Below are 18,455 nucleotides of genomic sequence, written 5' to 3' on the forward strand. Positions count from 1 at the left end.
TCTCTCCTTTCAATGATATTCAAGTTGGGGGACTGTGATGGCCATTCCGGAACATTGAACTTCTCCCTCTGCATAAATGCGTTTGTAGATTTCAAAGTGTGTTTAGGACCATTGTTTTGTTGAATATTCAACCCCTGCGCAACTTCAACTTTGTGACTGATGCTTGAACATATTTTGTTGAATTCACCCGACCCTCAACTTTAACAAGGACCCCAGTCCCTGAACTAGTCACACAGCCCCACAGCATGATGGAACCTCCAATAAGTTTGACAGTAGGTAGCAGGTGTTTATCTTGGAATGCGGAGTTCTTCTTCCGCCATGCAAATCGCTTTTTGTTATGACCAAATAACTCAATTTTTGTCTCATCAGTCCAAAGCACTTTGTTCCAAAATGACTGTGGCTTGTCTAAATGAGCTTTTGCATACAACAAGTGACTCTGTTTGTGGCGTGAGTGCAGAAAGGGCTTCTTTCTCATCACCCTGCCATACAGATGTTCTTTGTGCAAATTGCGCTGAATTGTAGAATGATGTACAGATACACCATCTGATGTTCTTGCAGGTCTTTGGAGGTGATCTGGGTTGTCTGTAACCATTCTCACAATCCTCCGCATATTCTGCTCCTGTATTATTCTTGGCCTGACAGACCTGGGTTTTACAGCAACTGAGCCTGTGGCCTTCCATTTCCTGATTACATTCCTTACAGTTGAAACTGACTGTTTAAACCTTTTGCACAGCCAGTTTTTCACAACTGAATACTGCTTCACTAAAAATCTTTGTTCAGAAAACACATGTTCCTGGGAAACAAAAATTTTTGTTGAAAGTGGAGTAAATTATTATGCAGGCTGAGAGGGGTTCCCAAACTTTTTCATATGACTGTACCTGTGGGTCCCGATGGTTTTGGGCTGGTGCACCTACCACTAGTGTATATATATATATATATCCTTAATTATTATTCTCCCAGCATGCAGAAATCCCAATGCCACATTGAGGCTAGTATTGTGGAGAGAGATCAGCAGGGCAAATCAAGCCAATTTTTTGCTTTAAATGTTGTAAAGTGGCCCAGAAGAAGCAGAAGCGCAAAGGCAAATCTACAGGCATGTGTACAGCTCTAATTTTAAAGGAGAGCTAAAAACCAGTGCAACTAGCATTAGAATTTAATAATCAGTCCTGTAGCATCAGCTTATTTCACAATCCAAACTCATTTTCTGCTTGATAATTTGTGACAACCCCTAAGCTTCGCTTCTCAACAGCTGCTCAGAGCTAAACCCTAAAAATTAATAGGGCTAAAAATGCCATGTTTTATATATTGACCTTATTGTACCAGCCAAAAGTTTCAGCTTCTCAATAGCAGTAATGATCCAGGACTTCAAACTTGTTACAGGGGGTCACCATCTTGGAAAGTGTCTGTGACACTCACATGCTCAGTGGGCTCTGTTTGGATTTTAAAATAAGCTGATTCTACAGGATTGATTATTAAATTCTAATGATAGTTGCACTGGTTTCTGTTCTGCCATATGGTAATTATCCATATTAATTACTAATTGGCCTTATACTGTGACATTTTTATTCTATGTGTATTGTATATTTCGATTGGGTCCCTAAGCTCAGTAACTGACCACAGCACAGAGCATGTGCAGTGAATCAGCAGAAATGAAGATGGGGAGCTACTGGGGCATCTTTGGAGGCACATATCTTCCCTGCTAAAGGGCTTTGGATGCCTTGGGCTGGTCAAATCCATCCCCATCAATCAAATGTTTGCCTTAATCCAAGGTTTTTCTTCCCCGGTTTCCCCTAGTGTTTCTACTTCTCATTTCATAATCGACATTGCCAGCGTTTGTCAGTAGAAAAGATTTGACGAGCACTCCATTCACCCGTTGGATTAAAAGAAGTAAATGTTTATTTCAGCATATTAAAAGCATCCATTCCCTGACGCGTTTCGTATCTTCCCTATACGTAGTCATAGGTATTGATGTACAACATGTCTATCTACTTCTTTAGTTAAACTTTCCTTGTCCTTTAAACTGTTCTTTTCTTCTAAATACATGGGTGAAAAGTTTGCTCCAGTTCTAGTAACAATAAAGCCAGCAGTTAGCATTTAATGATCTGCTGTTTGCCTTCCTACAATGACTTCTTTGGCCTGATATTTATTTTATGTTTTAGGGAATCTGGTACCTTTAACATCAGTGGCCATCGCTGGAACAGGTCAGCCAGCAATCACGAAAACAACGTCTGTCCTCCAAGACGGGGTCATCGTCACCACCGCATCTGGGAATCCACTCCAGAGACAACTTCCAGTGGCCAGTCCTTTTCCATTCGTGGGATCGGAACACCCAGCGCATTTCCAGCAGAGCACTCCTAACAATCTTCCGCACTCTGTTAATTCAAATCTCCTGAATGCGCTGCCTATGCCTTTACCCATGAACCAACAACATCTCCTAAACCAGAACATATTGCATATGCTCCGGCCTACTGCAGGAGAAGGCAAGTCTGAGGTCAACCTCATATCTTGATACTCTCACGCTCTCATCATTAACAGTAATCCTATCTGCCTGTTCCATAGATAATCTGAATAATAACATATAACTGAACACTGCCATACTGCTCACCCCATAAAGGCATTCTAGTTGCTGTACCTTTATGTTATAGCACAGTACAATAGCTTGGATTATACATATGGTCAAACTAAGATTTGTGGCTTTAGTGATACAAGTGAAGCCCCACCGCTAATCGTTGAGGCTTCACTTTCAGGATTAGTGACCCTATTGTCAATCAGATGGCATCAAAATAGTAAAAATTAACACCAGTTCAAGAATTCTTTAGAAGAGGCCCATCTATTTTGTACTAAAAGTTTTAAGTCAAAGGTGAACTTTCCCTTCAAGACAGCTATGGACTTTTGTGTGCATTGGTGATTGATGATGTTAAACTTTAAAGGAACCAAAGTTTTTAGTGTAAACAAAAAAAAATGTATTTCTTTTAGAGCAAGTCATTTTTGCCATAAGACCTATAAGTTGCTTATTAGCAAAGTATCCTGTAGTTTCTCAACTGCCAGTAGGTTGACCTGGCTTTTGTAATGCTTTTTTCTTTAGAGTAACAAGCTTGCTAATAACCCCAAAAGGCTTAAAATTAGATTCAGTTTTGTCACAGGGTTTATATACCCCACAGCAGGGGTCCCCAACTTTTTTTTTACCTGTGAGCCACATTCAAATGTAAAAAAATTTGTGGAGCAACACAAGCATGCAAAAAGTTCTTGGTGAGACCAAATATGGGCTTTGATTTGGCAATGTGGCAGCCTCTATGTGGACTGGCAGACTACAGGAGGCTCTGATGGGCAGTACACCTGGTTTTTATAGAACTAAAACTTTCCTTTAGCTCAGGGATTCAAAAATAAGCACCTGCTTTAAGGCCACTGGGAGCAACATCCAATGGGTCGGAGAGCAACATGTTGTTCACGAGCCACTGGTTGCGGACCACTGCTCTACAGACTTAAGGACATCAGTCCTGTCTAGAAGTTGTGCTCAGACTCATACCACTTGTATCCAGTGCTACTGAAATGGGATTCAAGTTATTCGTGTTTAATACAGCAAAATACAATTTCACCATTCAGTCGCAGCACAGATGTATCAGACTATGCACTTGGAAATCAGTAGAAGCCAATGGATACACTGTACCAATCTAAGCACTCTGATCCAATTTAAGCTGGCCATACACTAAAAGATCTGCTAATTTAGGCAACCATACCAAATGATCCGATTTGTCCTCAATTAGCCCACCCACAGGCCAATTGATCAGAACGCAGATGCAGGCTAGTGAGCCACCAACCACATCGACAAGCCAATGTTACCCTCGCCCTGATGGGACTTTTTAAACCTGCCAAATCAATATCTGACCGATTTTGGGCCAAATATCTGTCGGACAGGCCCGTTGGAGAACCAAATACATGGCAGATGAGCTGCAGATTTGGGGCCTAATAAAAGCTGTCCTAGTTATTCTTGTAACTTTGGCTGAATGGTTGATAGACCAATGCTTTCCTATATTTGTAACCTTGTTATTTTTGTAAGTCACTGGGAGCCTTAACCAAAAGTTGGAAAAAATCCCACAGCCACTGCTTTAACAGTCTGTTTGACTGTAGTCAGACCAAATTCTATAGAATAGGGTATATCTTTCTAACCACAGATTATAATTAGAAAATTTCTAAATTTATGTTTAAAAGCATGTACAGTGCATATACTTACACTTCTTATGTAATTTTATTTGGGGATTTGCAGGTGACATGCCACCAATGAACAATACCTTGAATAACCACCACCTAAACCATCTTCAGTCATTGAGCAACAACCAGATGTTCCCATCCAATCAGCAACAGCATCTGCTCCAGGGCTACCAGAATCGTCATGCATTAAAAGGACAGGGTCCTATCCCTGGCCCACCTAACAATCTAAATCCAATGGCCTGTTTGTTCAAAAACTTCCAGGTAATTCCAAGAATGCATTCACCTAAAGTAGCGATTTTGTGTGGTATACATATCCGTGTTAACTGACTTCCTGCTAATTTATCCATTTTTGCTTGTCTACTATATACTTGTAGATTTTTTTCTTATTACTTGTCATGTCTCCCCCATTTCTTTCTGCAGGTGAGGATGCAAGAAAACGCATCCTTACAAAACAAAGAGGGTCAGATGGGGATTGGTCCACTACCTGAGAACTCAAACACCACTCAACCTCTGTTTTCAGATAAACTCCCATTTCCTGATAAGTCCTGCAACATGCAGCAAAGACCAGAGCAGTTGATAGGTCAACAGCTGAAAGATGGATTGAGAGACGGAGACAGCTCAGTGGATGCTATTTACAAAGCTGTGGTGGATGCCGCCAGTAGGGGGATGCAAGTAGTTATCACTACATCTGTAACAAGTACGACACAAATGAGTCCCATTCCAGCTCTCAGTGCCATGAGTGCCTTCACAGCATCAATTGGTGACCCATTAAATCTCTCGAGTGCCGTCAGTGCTGTTATACACGGAAGAAACGCTGGCAATGTCGATTATGAAATGAGAAGTAGAAACACTAGGGGAAACCGGGGAAGAAAAACTTTGGATCAAGGTAAACATTTGATTGATGGGGATGGATTTGACTATTTTAAGCCATCAGGGTGCAATACTCCTAAAAAGCAATGGAATGGGGGACAGAGTCCCGGGGAAGCAGCCAGGTGGAAGTGTGAAGAGTTTTTGGATCATAACGCCCAGCTCAATAACAATCTGTGCCCACCAAGACCGGGCAATATTTCCATCTTGCACTCCTATGAAGATGAGCAATGTCAGATTCTCCTACCACCAAGGCGCTGTCAGAATGAGAAAATGCTGGAGGAGAACTTAAGATTTAACCATTACAAAAGAACTATGATAAGTTTTAAAGAGCGCTTGGAAAACACTGTTGAGAGATTTGCACATATGAATGGAAACAGGCAGCAGCAACACAGATTTGGGGATCTGCTTAGCATTCCTAAACAAGAACTAGCTATGGAGGAGCAGTCTCCCAGCTCTTCAAATAGTCTGGAAAGCTCTTTAGCAAGAGACTACATACACTACAATGGAGACTTTCATGCCAAAGGCATAAATGGATGTGCCCCTAGTCCCTCGGACACTAAAAGCATCAGTAGTGAGGATGACCTTCGGATCCCTGACTCCCCTTCTTCAAATGAGCTGATACACTATAGACCAAGGACGTTTAATGTAGGTGACTTGGTCTGGGGCCAAATCAAAGGACTTGCTTCTTGGCCCGGGAAGCTAGTGAGAGAAGGCATACACAACTCGTATCAACAGAATTCAGAAGAGGGGAAGGTACTGACACTTTCATAATGCCATACAGAAAATAACTATAAAAACAATATACAGCCCACATTTGTACTCACAAAAGCAGTCATGGGGTGCATGGTCTGAGACCTGTAGCTAGACAGATACCACTGCTTAGAGAAGCTAGCACCCCAGATCATTGGTAGCACATGGAACATGTACCTTGTATATTGATTTGGATTGCTTGTTTCTCTGTGCAGCAGTAACTATGATATCAGATACCATTAGATTGGATCAGAGGAAGACTAGAAATTATTCAAAACCTTAAAAACACAACACCAGTTGCGCAGCTTGAGAATATCTATCTACTGCATATTAAAAGTTATTTCAATACTGATTGAGTGTAAATGCATGTTTATGGGTACATCCATGACAAGTATTGTACAGAATGGACAGGGATATTGCACTGTGATGCACAGCATTGTTTATATTAGTGGAGGCATGTCAGTAGTTCCAATCAGGTGGCCATGCTTATTTAATAATAATATTTTATTAATTAAATAATAACGTTGATTTGGTAAAGCACATGCACTGACAATCAGCCCATGGTAAATTCCTCTTAAAATGTCAAATTCACTTTTAATTGATTTGTTGAGGGGATTTGTCTCTCTGTACTCGGGCCATGACCAGGTAATAATGTCTCCTTAACTTTCTCCCCTAGACCTCAGGCCTATGGGATATGTTGCAAATGTTTATTTGCCTTTTCCTGGCTTGCGGCTAAACTGCTTTGCAAGTCACCTTTCTCTCATAATATATTTTTGTAATCTTTCACCTGAATCTCAGTAACATCTAAAGTTGCAGAAGTGTGCCAAAATACACACATACATTTGTACTCAAAGTATTTAAAAATACTCGAAACAGTCACCAGAATAGCATACCTTTCTCCATGTATTCAGTCTGTGAGAAACAGTAGCAGGGTGATAAGTATCTGCCTTGGCACAGAACTGTGCATCCAACACAATGAGGAAATGGCTGTGTATCCTCATTCCCTGCCCTAGGGAACAAACTGAATTAAGGAGAAATCTGCTCTAATTGGGAAAAGGATTGTATTTCCTCCTAATGGTTACATTATTCCTCTTGCTTTCCATACTGACCCTGCAGATTGCACTGGGAGGAAGAGTACTTTTTTAGAACATTAGGAAAATGAATATAAAACAATCCTGGTTAAATGTGTTGATGTTGACTGTATTTATATACAAGGTGGGACTGGGGCTCCTGAAGCCTGACAGAGAAATCCCTGTATACAGGGCAAACATTAGCAGGAGAAAGGACTATAGGTGACTTTTAGAATTATGGTGGAGAAAAGAATGGGGTGATGGGAAGGGCCATAGATTGGAGCCATTAAGTTCTGAGTCCCAACGAGATGTTTTCTGGCCGGCCAGTCCAACCTTGTCTTTCTGTCATTATGTAATCGTTGCTTCTGATGTAATGTTAAGTATATATGTTAATATATGTGCATTTAGGTAAAAAAAAAAAAAAAAAAATTCTTATATTTAGGGTTGCCACCTGGCCGGTATTTTACCGGCCTGGCCGGCAAAAATGATGGTTGATCCCAATGTTATCAATAGGGAAAAATGATAAATATATAGGAAGGCCGGTATTTTTTTTTCCAGAAAAAGTGGCAACCCTACTCATGTTAGATCACTATGGGAGTGGGGATTATCTGTTGAAGGTTTAATTGCTTCTCATTCCCATTTATATCATCACAGAGAACAGGGGAGAGTTGCTAAACGGCTGTGGCAGTGTTTGCTTGTTTCAGGTCTGGCTAATTTACTTTGCTGTCCATACCTTCATTCAGGTGGATCCTGAGAAGCTGAAGACGCTAACGGAAGACTTGGAGGCTTACAGCCGGGCACAGAAAAGAAACCGGAAGTAAGGAAACCCCCTGAATTCCATGTGCACTCAGGGATCAGTGTGCACTTAGCTTGTTCTATCCTGCCAGGAACCATGCAATGATTTGAATAAGAGACTGGAATATGAATAGGAGAGGACCTGAGTAGAAAGATGGCTAATAAAAAGCAATAACAACAAATTTGTAGCCTTACAGAACATTTGTTTTTAGATGGGGGTCAGTGATCCCCATTTAAAAACTGTAAAGACTTAGAAGAGGAAGACAAATAATTGAAAAACTTTAAAAAATAAATAATGACAACCAAATGAAAAGTTGGGCATTCTATTACATACTAAATGTGTATGCCAGATTCTAGGGGGATCACAAGCTCAAGGGGACTGACCAGGGGCTGAACTTAAGTATAATACAGATTTACTGGCTACTACATTGATGTTAAGTTTGTAGTGCCGTCCCCAGCCTTGTCAATGTACCATCCAGGTGGCAAAACTATCAGTTTAAGTAACATTGTATTACTGTACTCAATCAGTTGGAGTAACACTGTGTTTGGGTGGAACATAAGTAAGAGCTAATCAGTTTAAAGAAGTGCAAAACACAAGCAATAAGCATAGCGGGCAGCTAGTGTTTGCACCAACCAAGCAAGATGTTTTAACTAATTAAAAAATCGGTAACTTTAAAAATAAATTGAGGTGGGCCACAAGTAGTGTGTGCTGCCATACTGCAAATTGCAGCTGAGGAATACACCACAGACCTGAGTAGCAACCATGTAATAACAACTAGAGGCAGTATACTATGTGTTTAAGACACAAACATCCACAAAAGAAAGCAATTTGATAGTTCCTGCCAGTTAATTTGAAGGAAGTGTATAAAGAAGGAGAAGGGACACATAGAATAATGAAGGTGTGGGAAGATCTGAGTTATGAATAAAGGCTTAACCAGACTGGGTTGGTTTTCATTGCATAAAGATGCCCTGGAACACTACTTCCTGCTTTTCAGCTCTCTAACTCTGAATTAGTCAGTGATTATAAGGGGAGCCACATGGGACATAACTGTTCAGTGAGTTTGCAATTGATCCTTAGCATTCAGCTCAGATTCAAAAGCAAACAGTTATGACCCATGTGGCCATCACTCAAGTCACTGATTGGTTACTGCCTGGTAACCAATGAGGGGAAACCAAGAGAGCTGCAAAGCAGGAAGTGTTCTGGCTATTATGTGAGACATCTCCAGCCTTTATACAATACATTTTTGGCTAACTAACTATATAAGAAACATTTTTTATTTTGCACAGCCTATTAAATTTACCCAGTTTTTATTTTTATAGTGAACTATTGCTTTAAAAAACATGTTCCAGTATCACTTGTATTTGTACTTTACAACATGGAGATTTACCCTTTAAAGATGTATTTATTTGATTTTATGTCATTAGTCTTATCGGAGAAGTATTAGGATACTGTACCAGCTCAAGGACACCACAGTCCTTTAGCATGAAAGATCTTTACCTCCAGAGATGCCCCAAGAGCACCCCTTCTTATTTTCTGCTGATCAGGGCCGCCATCAGAAATCACTGGGCCCCATACAACATTTTCTGGGCCCCCTGGTCACCGCCCATCCCCCAAGCCCAACCCCAGATCACATCCACACCACAGTAAAAAGGCCACACACAGAGCTAAAAACAGTAAACCCCCCTTGCACACAAGTTATAAAAAGCCATTGGTGGTAAGGACCTTAAAATAATTGGCGGCTAGATTCCCACATAAAAGTTTTTAAAAAATCATTAGTTGCCAGGGCCCTCTCTATAAATTAAAAAAAAAAAACACATTGACGCCAGGGCCCGCCATAAAAGTTTTTTAAAAAAAAAACATTTGTGGTCAGGGCCCTTCTACAAGTTAAAAAATAAACATTGGTAGCCAGGGCCCTTCCTGTAAATTATAAAAAAAAAACTGATGCCAGGGCCCCCCATAAAAGTTTTCAAAAAAAAAATTGGTGGCCATGGCCCCCTTTACAAGTTAAAATGAAACATTGGTTGTCATGGGCCCCATAGAATATCTGAAAAAAGTTGGTGGCCAGGGGCCTATATAGTGTTAAAATGATATATTGGTGGCCAGTGGTTTAATAAGATTTAAAAAACACAGTGTTCAGTAGAATTTACCTTTGGGTCCTTTCGTGGCTCCAGGTCTTTTCTTGGCTTTAGGTCTTCAACTTCGGGTCTTTTAGCGGCTTCGGCTCCATTCGGGTCTTCAGTTGTTATCACTGCTTTGGCTCGGTTCGGGTCTTCAGGACTTTGGAGCTTCGGCTCTTTGGGACTGCGGCAGTCCTGAAGCACAGCCAGGGCCCCCTTTAGGCTCGGTACAAATGTACCCCCTCTGCCCCCCTGATGCCGGCCCTTCTGCTGATTCACAACACATGAGGTTAGGGAACAACTCCGAATATACTGTATATATACTGAATATATACAGTATAATAGTCATTATGCAAAGCTAGTAATTCAGATTCACATTCAGTTTTACAATTTTCCAGATGTAACCTCGTTCAGCAGCCCAGAGCACACTGAGCATGTGCAGTGCCAGTGACACACAAAAGATGGCAAAACAAGATCTTTGATGTAGGGATGCTGTGGACAAATTTGAGTGCCTGGATCATTACTGTTATAGGGGTGCTGAACTTAGGCTGGTACAGTAAATTATAAAATATAGTAGTTACAGTATAAAATATAGAATTTCTAGCCATATTAATGTATTCAGTTCTCAGCCATAGACCAGACCATAGACTGAACAGTTTCTCATCTCTCTCTTGTAAGGGTATGGTCACACTGGGAGATTCTACAATGAAAAATCGCCTGCGGCATGGCACTCGCATTGCTTCGTTTTCCCGAAGAATACGAAGCGCTGCCATTTTTCATTCTAGCAGGCGGAAGACAGGGGGAAGCAGTTCGGGAGATTAGTCGACCCCAAAGAAGAGGCAATCACTCGCCGGGCAACTAAACCTCCCCGAATCTCCTAGTGTGACCATACCCTTATGGTGCTATAAATTGCTGGAGTTTATAACAGACATTGGTCTTTCTATTCTGTTTCTTTTCTGTTTTTTCATAGAAGTGGAACACTAAATAACCATTTAGAAGCTGCTATACACGAGGCCATGAGTGAGTTGGACAAGATGTCCAGCACCGTAAGTTTCATCTGCTTTTACTTAGTTTTGTTACAACATGGGGTTTAATGGGTTGATAATGGGCTATACATTTCCTTGAAATTACCAGTGGTGGTGCCCTCCATTTCTTGCTCAGCAGCTTCCTCTTATTTTTACCAATCACAATCCTCGCCTCTGTGCTGGTTGTCTCCTGAGCAGCTACTGATATGTTTATGGATTGAAGCCTTGAACAAAGCATTAGAACAAGGCTCTGTGAGGCTCCGTGCTGTGTGTTTACCTTGTCATTTCACAAGCTGCCGTAACAATTTAGCGTTAAGGAGATTTTTTAGGCAGATTGCTTTATCACAAGGGGCAATTAGTGTGTCTTGTTGGTTTGCAAAAAAGTCATCATAAATAGTTTAGAGAGTAACAAGTAAACAACTTGTATGCAATAGTTAACGTTTCAATATTATCTTGAGTTACTAGATATAGGGGAAAACAATTCACCTATTGCTACATTGCACCCCAAATTCCATAATGCAGTAGAACCCAGCTTTTACCTTTCTCAAAGGACTGAATGAAACAAAAGTAAAATTCGGAAGAAATCCGGGAAGAGATGAACGGACCATATACTGGGATCCGTAATTCAAGGGATGTAAAATCAGGGTTCTACTCCATGTACATCTTGGGAAGGATTGATGTACCCAGTACAGCAACTGTGTCAAAGCTACATAAATACTGACTGTAATTTATAGCCTGTTGTACCTAGGGTTGCCACCTTTTCTGGAAAAAAATACCGGCCTTCCTATATATTTATCTTGTTTCCCTATTAATAACTTTGGGATCAACCAGCATTTTTACCGGCCAGGCCGGTAAAATACCGGGCAGGTGGCAACACTAGTTGTACCCTTTCTAACTACAGTATAGTGAATTTATTTGTTGTCTCACAGGTTTTGTATTTGGTCCAACCACAGCTCCATGTGTGGCCCCTTACAGTTATATAGGCTGACTTTCTGATCAGAGTCAATCTCTTAAACTGGCCATACACATACTGATAAAATACATGTATATAGGGCAGATGATCCAGACCAATCTTGTGCAGTGATATCAGATGGTTAGTTATTCAGAGAGGTTTATAAATTTAATCTGCTAATGTACCATGTTGTCCAGTGAGTGAGGCATCAGCACTCACTTCCAGCTCTTCCGGTTGCTTGGGACTCAGTGAAAACAATAGATCAGTTGGATACCATGGGCCAATCAGTTGAATGGTGTATGGCCACAGTGATCATCTCCATCCAAGAATGAAATGAATAGCAGATGACTTTCAAATTTGCCTTAGATCTGTCGGTGTATGGGCGCTATACAAATTAGGCCAATCAAAGTCAAGTTTGACTGGAACAGGATTGATCATTATGACCAAGTGACCCCTAGGCAGTATTTCTGTAAAAAATACCAGTGTGTACTCCATGGGTTCCTTAGATAGACATGCCATTTCTTGATGCCCGTTTTTGTCATCCATTTATTCTGCCCCAGTTCCGAATAAAATCATCTCCATTTTGAACTACCTGTTCTCTTCAGGAGTCCATATGAACAAGCAGATTTTCTCTGGGTGTATATGGACCACTTCAAACCATATCACTGTAAATCAATGATCTCCAAACAGAAGCTCATCATATATAACAACTTATATTATCAAGTTGTTAACCAATCAGAAGCTTTAGCTAACTAGTAGATATTGTGTGTCTGATGAGGCATGGTCCTAAATAGATATATATTTGTACATTTTACATTTACATCTTTCTAATTCTTTCTAGATGCACCAGATTCCACAGAGGGACAGACAGCTGAAGCCTCCAAAACCCAAGAGAAGAAAGATATCTAGATAACATTGAATGTGGAGGAAACCATGCACATACATCTGTATATAGGCACTGATATTAATATATGTATATCAATATTTCTATGATGACTGATAGATATCACCACCTGGTGTATAGTGAAACAGTGGTACATATTTTTGCATTTAGGCAAATGGGGCTTAAGCCGATCAAGATCTCCTAAAGGAAAACACAAATCGAGATCGAAGATGTTTTTTTTTTTTTTAATATGATGCTACAGTTGTGAGTTTCAAATAAGTCCTAACGTTTCTGATACATTTTCCATGTGTATATAGAGAAAAAGAAAAGAAGAATCTAGTAATTTCACGGTGAGAACCTGAAATGTAAATACTGTACAATATGGTCACGTACTTAATGCACACTTTAACTTCTCTTGTACAATAACAGTGTACAAAGGTTTCTTTGGGTTTCTAATGAACACAGTCATGAGGCTACATTATATATAAAAATATATATATATATATCTCTAGAGCGCTTAAAGCCACAAAAAACCCTGATACAGCCTAACTGTTTTTATATAGTAACATAAGGGATGCTGTTTTTATAATGAACAGCAGAGGACAGGCATGATTATGGGATAATCTTACTTCTGACACATTCATTTCATGCAAATGAACCTCGCCTTGAAGTGTTGTACTTCAGTTTCAGGTCTCTGTAGAATAGTGAGATCTTGCAGAATCCTATTGTGAACTATTGCATGTCAACTGCTCCTTGATCAAACGGCAATAATTTTATTCCATAGTTTCTCCATTGTCTTTTTTTGTTGTTGCCAGGGATATTAAACACATAACCTTTAAGCGGTCGCAAACTACAAATCCCAGCATCCCCATAAAGAGTTGTTGGGGATGGCAGGCTTTGCAGTTGACTGAGGCAATAAATGTCACATCTGTGCTTTAAAAGTCCATGTTATAGGGCCACGCTGAACACGGTTACTGGTAAAGGGGAAAAGATTACGGATTTGCCAAATCCATCATTAGACAAATGTGGAATCCTCCATAAAATAATTTTGCTGTATCCTGATCCAAATCCTAATTTGAATCAAAAAGGGCATCAATTGTAATCAAAATTTGTTGTCACATTCCCAAACCTTTAAATATACATGACTAAGAGAAATGACACACTGTGCTATTTGCCGCCCATGATTTGTCGTGGCTACAACAAATACTTATAGACAACTCTGAAAATTGTCTCTGCTTTAAACCTCAAATCATTTAATTACTCAAGAATGCCTTTGTGTGCATTTTTGAGCAATTATGTGATTTGAGTGTTTGACATGGACAACACTGAGAATTATCTCTTCAAAAGAGTATTTACTGGCGTTTTGTAGCCGCGACAAATGATGGGCAACAAATAGTGTGTTTTTGCCCTAAGATTTTGGCAAAAAGTATTTGTATTTGACTGAATCCCAAACTGAATACAGAATTTGCTGCTTGTTTGTTGAAGTGTTGTACCTTGTTGGCAATTGATCAGAACAGGAATTAGAGCTTTTATTGGCTAACTTAAAGTGGCCATAGATGCTTAGATAATATAGTACAAAACTAATATTTGTACGATATTCAATGCGTGTATGGTGGGAAAAGATCAGGCTGGACGGAAAATTTTGAAGGCACCCAAACATCGGGCATTGTTCGAGCTGGATTCGTCAAAAACAGGTAGAATTCTATTGTTTCTACCAATATATCTGACAATTCAGCTCTACACGTGTGTATTGAAACAAACAATCTTTCTTGGAAAGATCTTTTCGAAGAAAGATTATAATTGTTACGTCTATGGCCACCTTAAGTATCAAGTAGGTAAGAAATCATTGGCACTCAAAGGGCAGGTGCAAGCAGGGACAGTCCCTTGCGTTTATTAGCAGAAAATGCGACGTTTAGGGGACTGACCCCAAAACGTCGCATTTTCTGCTAATAAACGCAAGGGACTGTCCCTGCTTGCACCTGCCCTTTGAGTGCCAATGATTTCTTACCTATTTGCTGTTGGAGGGTGCCGATCCCTTCGTCACCGTGCACCGGGCAATCAACACGTAGGCCAGGGAGTGCGAGAGGAGCTTCTATCTGCACCTAAAGTATCAGACATGCAGGGACCTAAGTTGTCCCAGAAGCTCACATTTTATAATGTACTAAATTAGTCAATGAAAAGATAACACTATTTTCCAGTCTCTCACAGAGAGACTGTGGTGCATTGCAGCAAACTGTCTTTAAACTACAACTGTTGCTAAATCTTAGATATAGCTTCAGATTTAATTCAGCAATTGAAGGATTATGGCTCTAAAACAAAACAAGCTTTTTTTACCCAGGTAAAGCAACAGACCAAGTGAAAAATAGCAACACTTGTATTACAAGCATTGAATCTCCATATTTCAAATTTGCACATTACAGTCCATTCTGGTGCCATCACTAGGGCCCCAGTGTTCTACCCAACTTTTTTTTTTCCTTTACCAAGATAAAATCGATACCAGTTTTATTTGTACTGGAATCCAATACAAATTACATGTTAAAGCTACTTCCGGGGCAAAGTGTATAATGCAGCCAATTTAATTGCCCAACCTCTCGAAGTGGCAAAGCCCCTACTGAGGTTTTCACTGAATTCTACACTCATTTGAAAGTGTCTTTTACAAGTTTTACCCTGGCTGGCTTTCTTTAGATTCATGAGAGTGTGATGGTGTACCAAGTGCTTATTTTTGTGTTCCTTAGCCACCAATATAATCGCGAGATTAGCACAAACAAATAACTTGGCTTTATTAAATGTAATATGGCTAGAAATCTCAGCTTCTGATTTAAATGAACAAGAGCTTTCTTTCTAGAGACCCTTGCTTTGATTACAATCTTTAAAACCTCCCCAGAAAAAGATATTTTTGACACAGCAAGAGTACAACCGCATATTTGCTAATTGCCTTTCCTACCATATAACTAGCATTTGATACCATGATAAATTCTATCCCCAGCCCAGAGTACTTAGACTTCATAGAAGACACTACAGAGCTGCTATGGTCATACATGTGCCAATAAAAGCTGCCGACTGTCCTTAACTAGACCTAGTTGGCAGCTTATTGTCTAAAAAAGACCAATATCAATAGGGCAGGTTAGAAAATTCCATCAGCGCATTGCTGCAGTTAGTGACAGATCTTCCTAGGCACCCAAGCCAATGATCCTTTTCGATTGCTTATTGACAAGTGTATGGGGCCCTTCCAACTGCCTGCATAACCAATAACTGGTAAAGAATCAGCCAGGTTATAAAATTACATCCACACATTGGGGTCCTCTCCTGACTGGTCTTCCTAGGAACCCATTGTGGCCCCTAAGCCTACAATCTTAAATTTAGCCAGAGATCTAAAGGGCAGGTTAGAAAAGCCCATTATGTTTGGACTAGAGCAGTGCACTGATGCTATTTCTCCTTATGGGTTTTACTATTACCCATTATGGCCTCTAAGCCAATCAACCTAATTGGCAGCTTATTGTCCAGTAAATGGGGACCTCCCAATTGCCCTGCTCAACCAACCAAAGATATATATCTTTAGAGTAGGTAAGAGAATTCAGTTAGACGAGGACTGCATTGACGTGTTCCTCTTCAGACAGATTTTCCTTGGCATTCATTATGGCCCCCAGGCCAACAATCCTAGTTAACACTTTATGGGCCTGTTTATGGGGCCATCCTAAATGCCTGCGCTACCAATATTTGGGTTTAAATTAACCAGATATCTTCAGGGCAGGTTAGAAAATCCTGCATAGGGCATGATTCTTTAGTGATGGATTGTCTTAGGCACCAGTTACAGCCCCAAGCACGTTGGTGACCCGACTAGGTGCAGACCTACTTTTTGGTGACCTCGCCAAACGAGGGTCTTTCATTTAGTATGCCCAGCTTTATTCTGAAGCTCTTCTAGTCGAGCAGTTTAACACGGTAACATATAATCACTTGCCATGTTATGTTTTATAGTGCCAAATTATTTCTTTATGAGCCTTTCTTACAGTCTAAGCAAGACAATATGACTATGGATGATATTGCTAATGTATACAGTTTTCTATTACACTACAGGCTATGTACTGTCTTTGATATCCTAATATTGGGCAGCTGGGGGCCTATCAAGATGTTTCACTACATTAGCAACAGAACCCAGGTTGTCTGTATCTTTTTTTTAACCTAAATAAGCATGGATTTGCATTATTCTGGTTACAAAAACTCATTACGCAGTATTAATAACCGAGAAGCTGAGTGGCTGGGTTCTCTACCAGCTGCTTTATTTGTTTTTTTGTTTTGTTTTTAATCAGTATTATGTAACATATCACAGATTTATTTTATTTTGAAAAAAAAAAAAGTATTTATACGGTTAACAGATTATATATTGATGTGGCTGAAACATGCAAGTTATTTTATTAACCAAATTATTTATGTTACGTAAAGTGAAAATGTGAAAAAAAAAAAAAACACTAGAAATAAACAAGCTTTTAACATTGCATTGTAACACAATACTGAATGGTAACATTCTGTATGTATATATTTATATATGTGATAAGTACATATATGTGTATATACATATGTAATGTCGTCTGCTCTCCATTTCTTTCATGACCTTGTGGATTGCAACAAGCTACACTATAGACTACAGTGGCCTGAAGTCAAGAACTTCCTCTCTCTTCATCAGGTTCATTTTGATGCTCTTCATGCCCTGGTCAACTTGGCAGTGTCTCCCACACCACTAAACCCAACATTTTTTAGTTTCAAGCTGTCGTATATATGTGTTTCCTTTATCATGTTGGTTCACGGTGAAGTCTCCGCGCTCTGCGGAACTTAAAACATGAATCGACTGCTTCCCCCCCAATGGCCTACTTTTTTTTTTTTTAACTTTTTCTTTTTCCCCATGTTGTTATTCCTAAAGATGTATATGTGAGTGTGTGTTACGTTTTTATTTCCCCTATTCCTAGCCGTCTTTTTGGAAATCCTTTGTACCGATCAGATGTTCCTTTAACATTTGGTGTAATTCCGTTCGTACTTCCTCACCGCTGTATACTTTACATGTAAAGTATGTGTTTACTTCATGCTCTCTCTCATTGGTTACTTATAGTGTGGGCGGTAGGGGTAGATTCTTCAGTCCATGCCATTTATTTCTGAGTTAATATGGTTTTCATGTATGCGGTTAATGTAAATATTGTGAGCATTACAAGTCATGCAGTGTTGTGACATTTTTATAAAAATGTTGCACCTACTTTCCAATTAAACAAAAACTGGTCACATACTTGAAATTCTATGTACGGAGCCATTTATTTCTGTGTACTTTTTTTAGGGGGGAGGGCTTTCATTATAAATCTCCAGAAATCCTTCAAAAACGCAATATCCAAATTCATCAAAAGAAATACTTGTTTTTGTCAAATAAAAAGTCTTGAATAGATTTGCTTCCCAAATTTGAAAATTTGATCTAGTTTATTGATAATTCAAGATTATTTTTCCTTAGAGATTTGAAGATTTTATCATCTCAGACCCCCAACCACCCCTGAAAAAATAAAAAAGCTTTCTTTGAGAAGTCAAATATCATAGAAAACTATGGACATTTTTTATATAAAGGGGCAGTATAGCCCCTTGTTTCAACATGAATTCTGGGGATAGGGCCTTACCTGCCTGGCAGAATACCACATAATCGGCTAATTGGCCCCATTCTGGAAATATTTCCATTAGACTTTTCAGCATAAAACTATATAACCTTTATACTATTTGCCTCTGTGTCCAACTAAATGTTGTGAGAGTGGGCC

The 18,455-nt window shown here is 39.7% G+C and overlaps 1 protein-coding gene across 2 annotated transcripts in view; it reads left to right on the forward strand.

Moving 5' to 3' along the window:
• mbd5.L (methyl-CpG binding domain protein 5 L homeolog) overlaps positions 1 to 13,317 on the forward strand; it is a 49,844-nt gene extending 36,527 nt beyond the window's left edge. For both annotated transcript variants that reach the window (XM_018235754.2, XM_041576799.1), the window contains 6 exons: positions 2,160 to 2,480; positions 4,265 to 4,470; positions 4,630 to 5,832; positions 7,643 to 7,716; positions 10,783 to 10,858; positions 12,631 to 13,317. In XM_018235754.2, the coding sequence (XP_018091243.1) occupies positions 2,160 to 2,480; positions 4,265 to 4,470; positions 4,630 to 5,832; positions 7,643 to 7,716; positions 10,783 to 10,858; positions 12,631 to 12,702 (1,952 nt within the window). In that variant the 3' untranslated portion in view covers positions 12,703 to 13,317. The remainder of the gene's footprint in view (positions 1 to 2,159; positions 2,481 to 4,264; positions 4,471 to 4,629; positions 5,833 to 7,642; positions 7,717 to 10,782; positions 10,859 to 12,630) is intronic.
• Positions 13,318 to 18,455: the final 5,138 nt, after the last annotated feature.

Source organism: Xenopus laevis, chromosome 9_10L (genome assembly GCF_017654675.1).
Source record: "Xenopus laevis strain J_2021 chromosome 9_10L, Xenopus_laevis_v10.1, whole genome shotgun sequence".
In the NCBI taxonomy this organism is placed as follows: Eukaryota; Metazoa; Chordata; class Amphibia; order Anura; family Pipidae; genus Xenopus; species Xenopus laevis.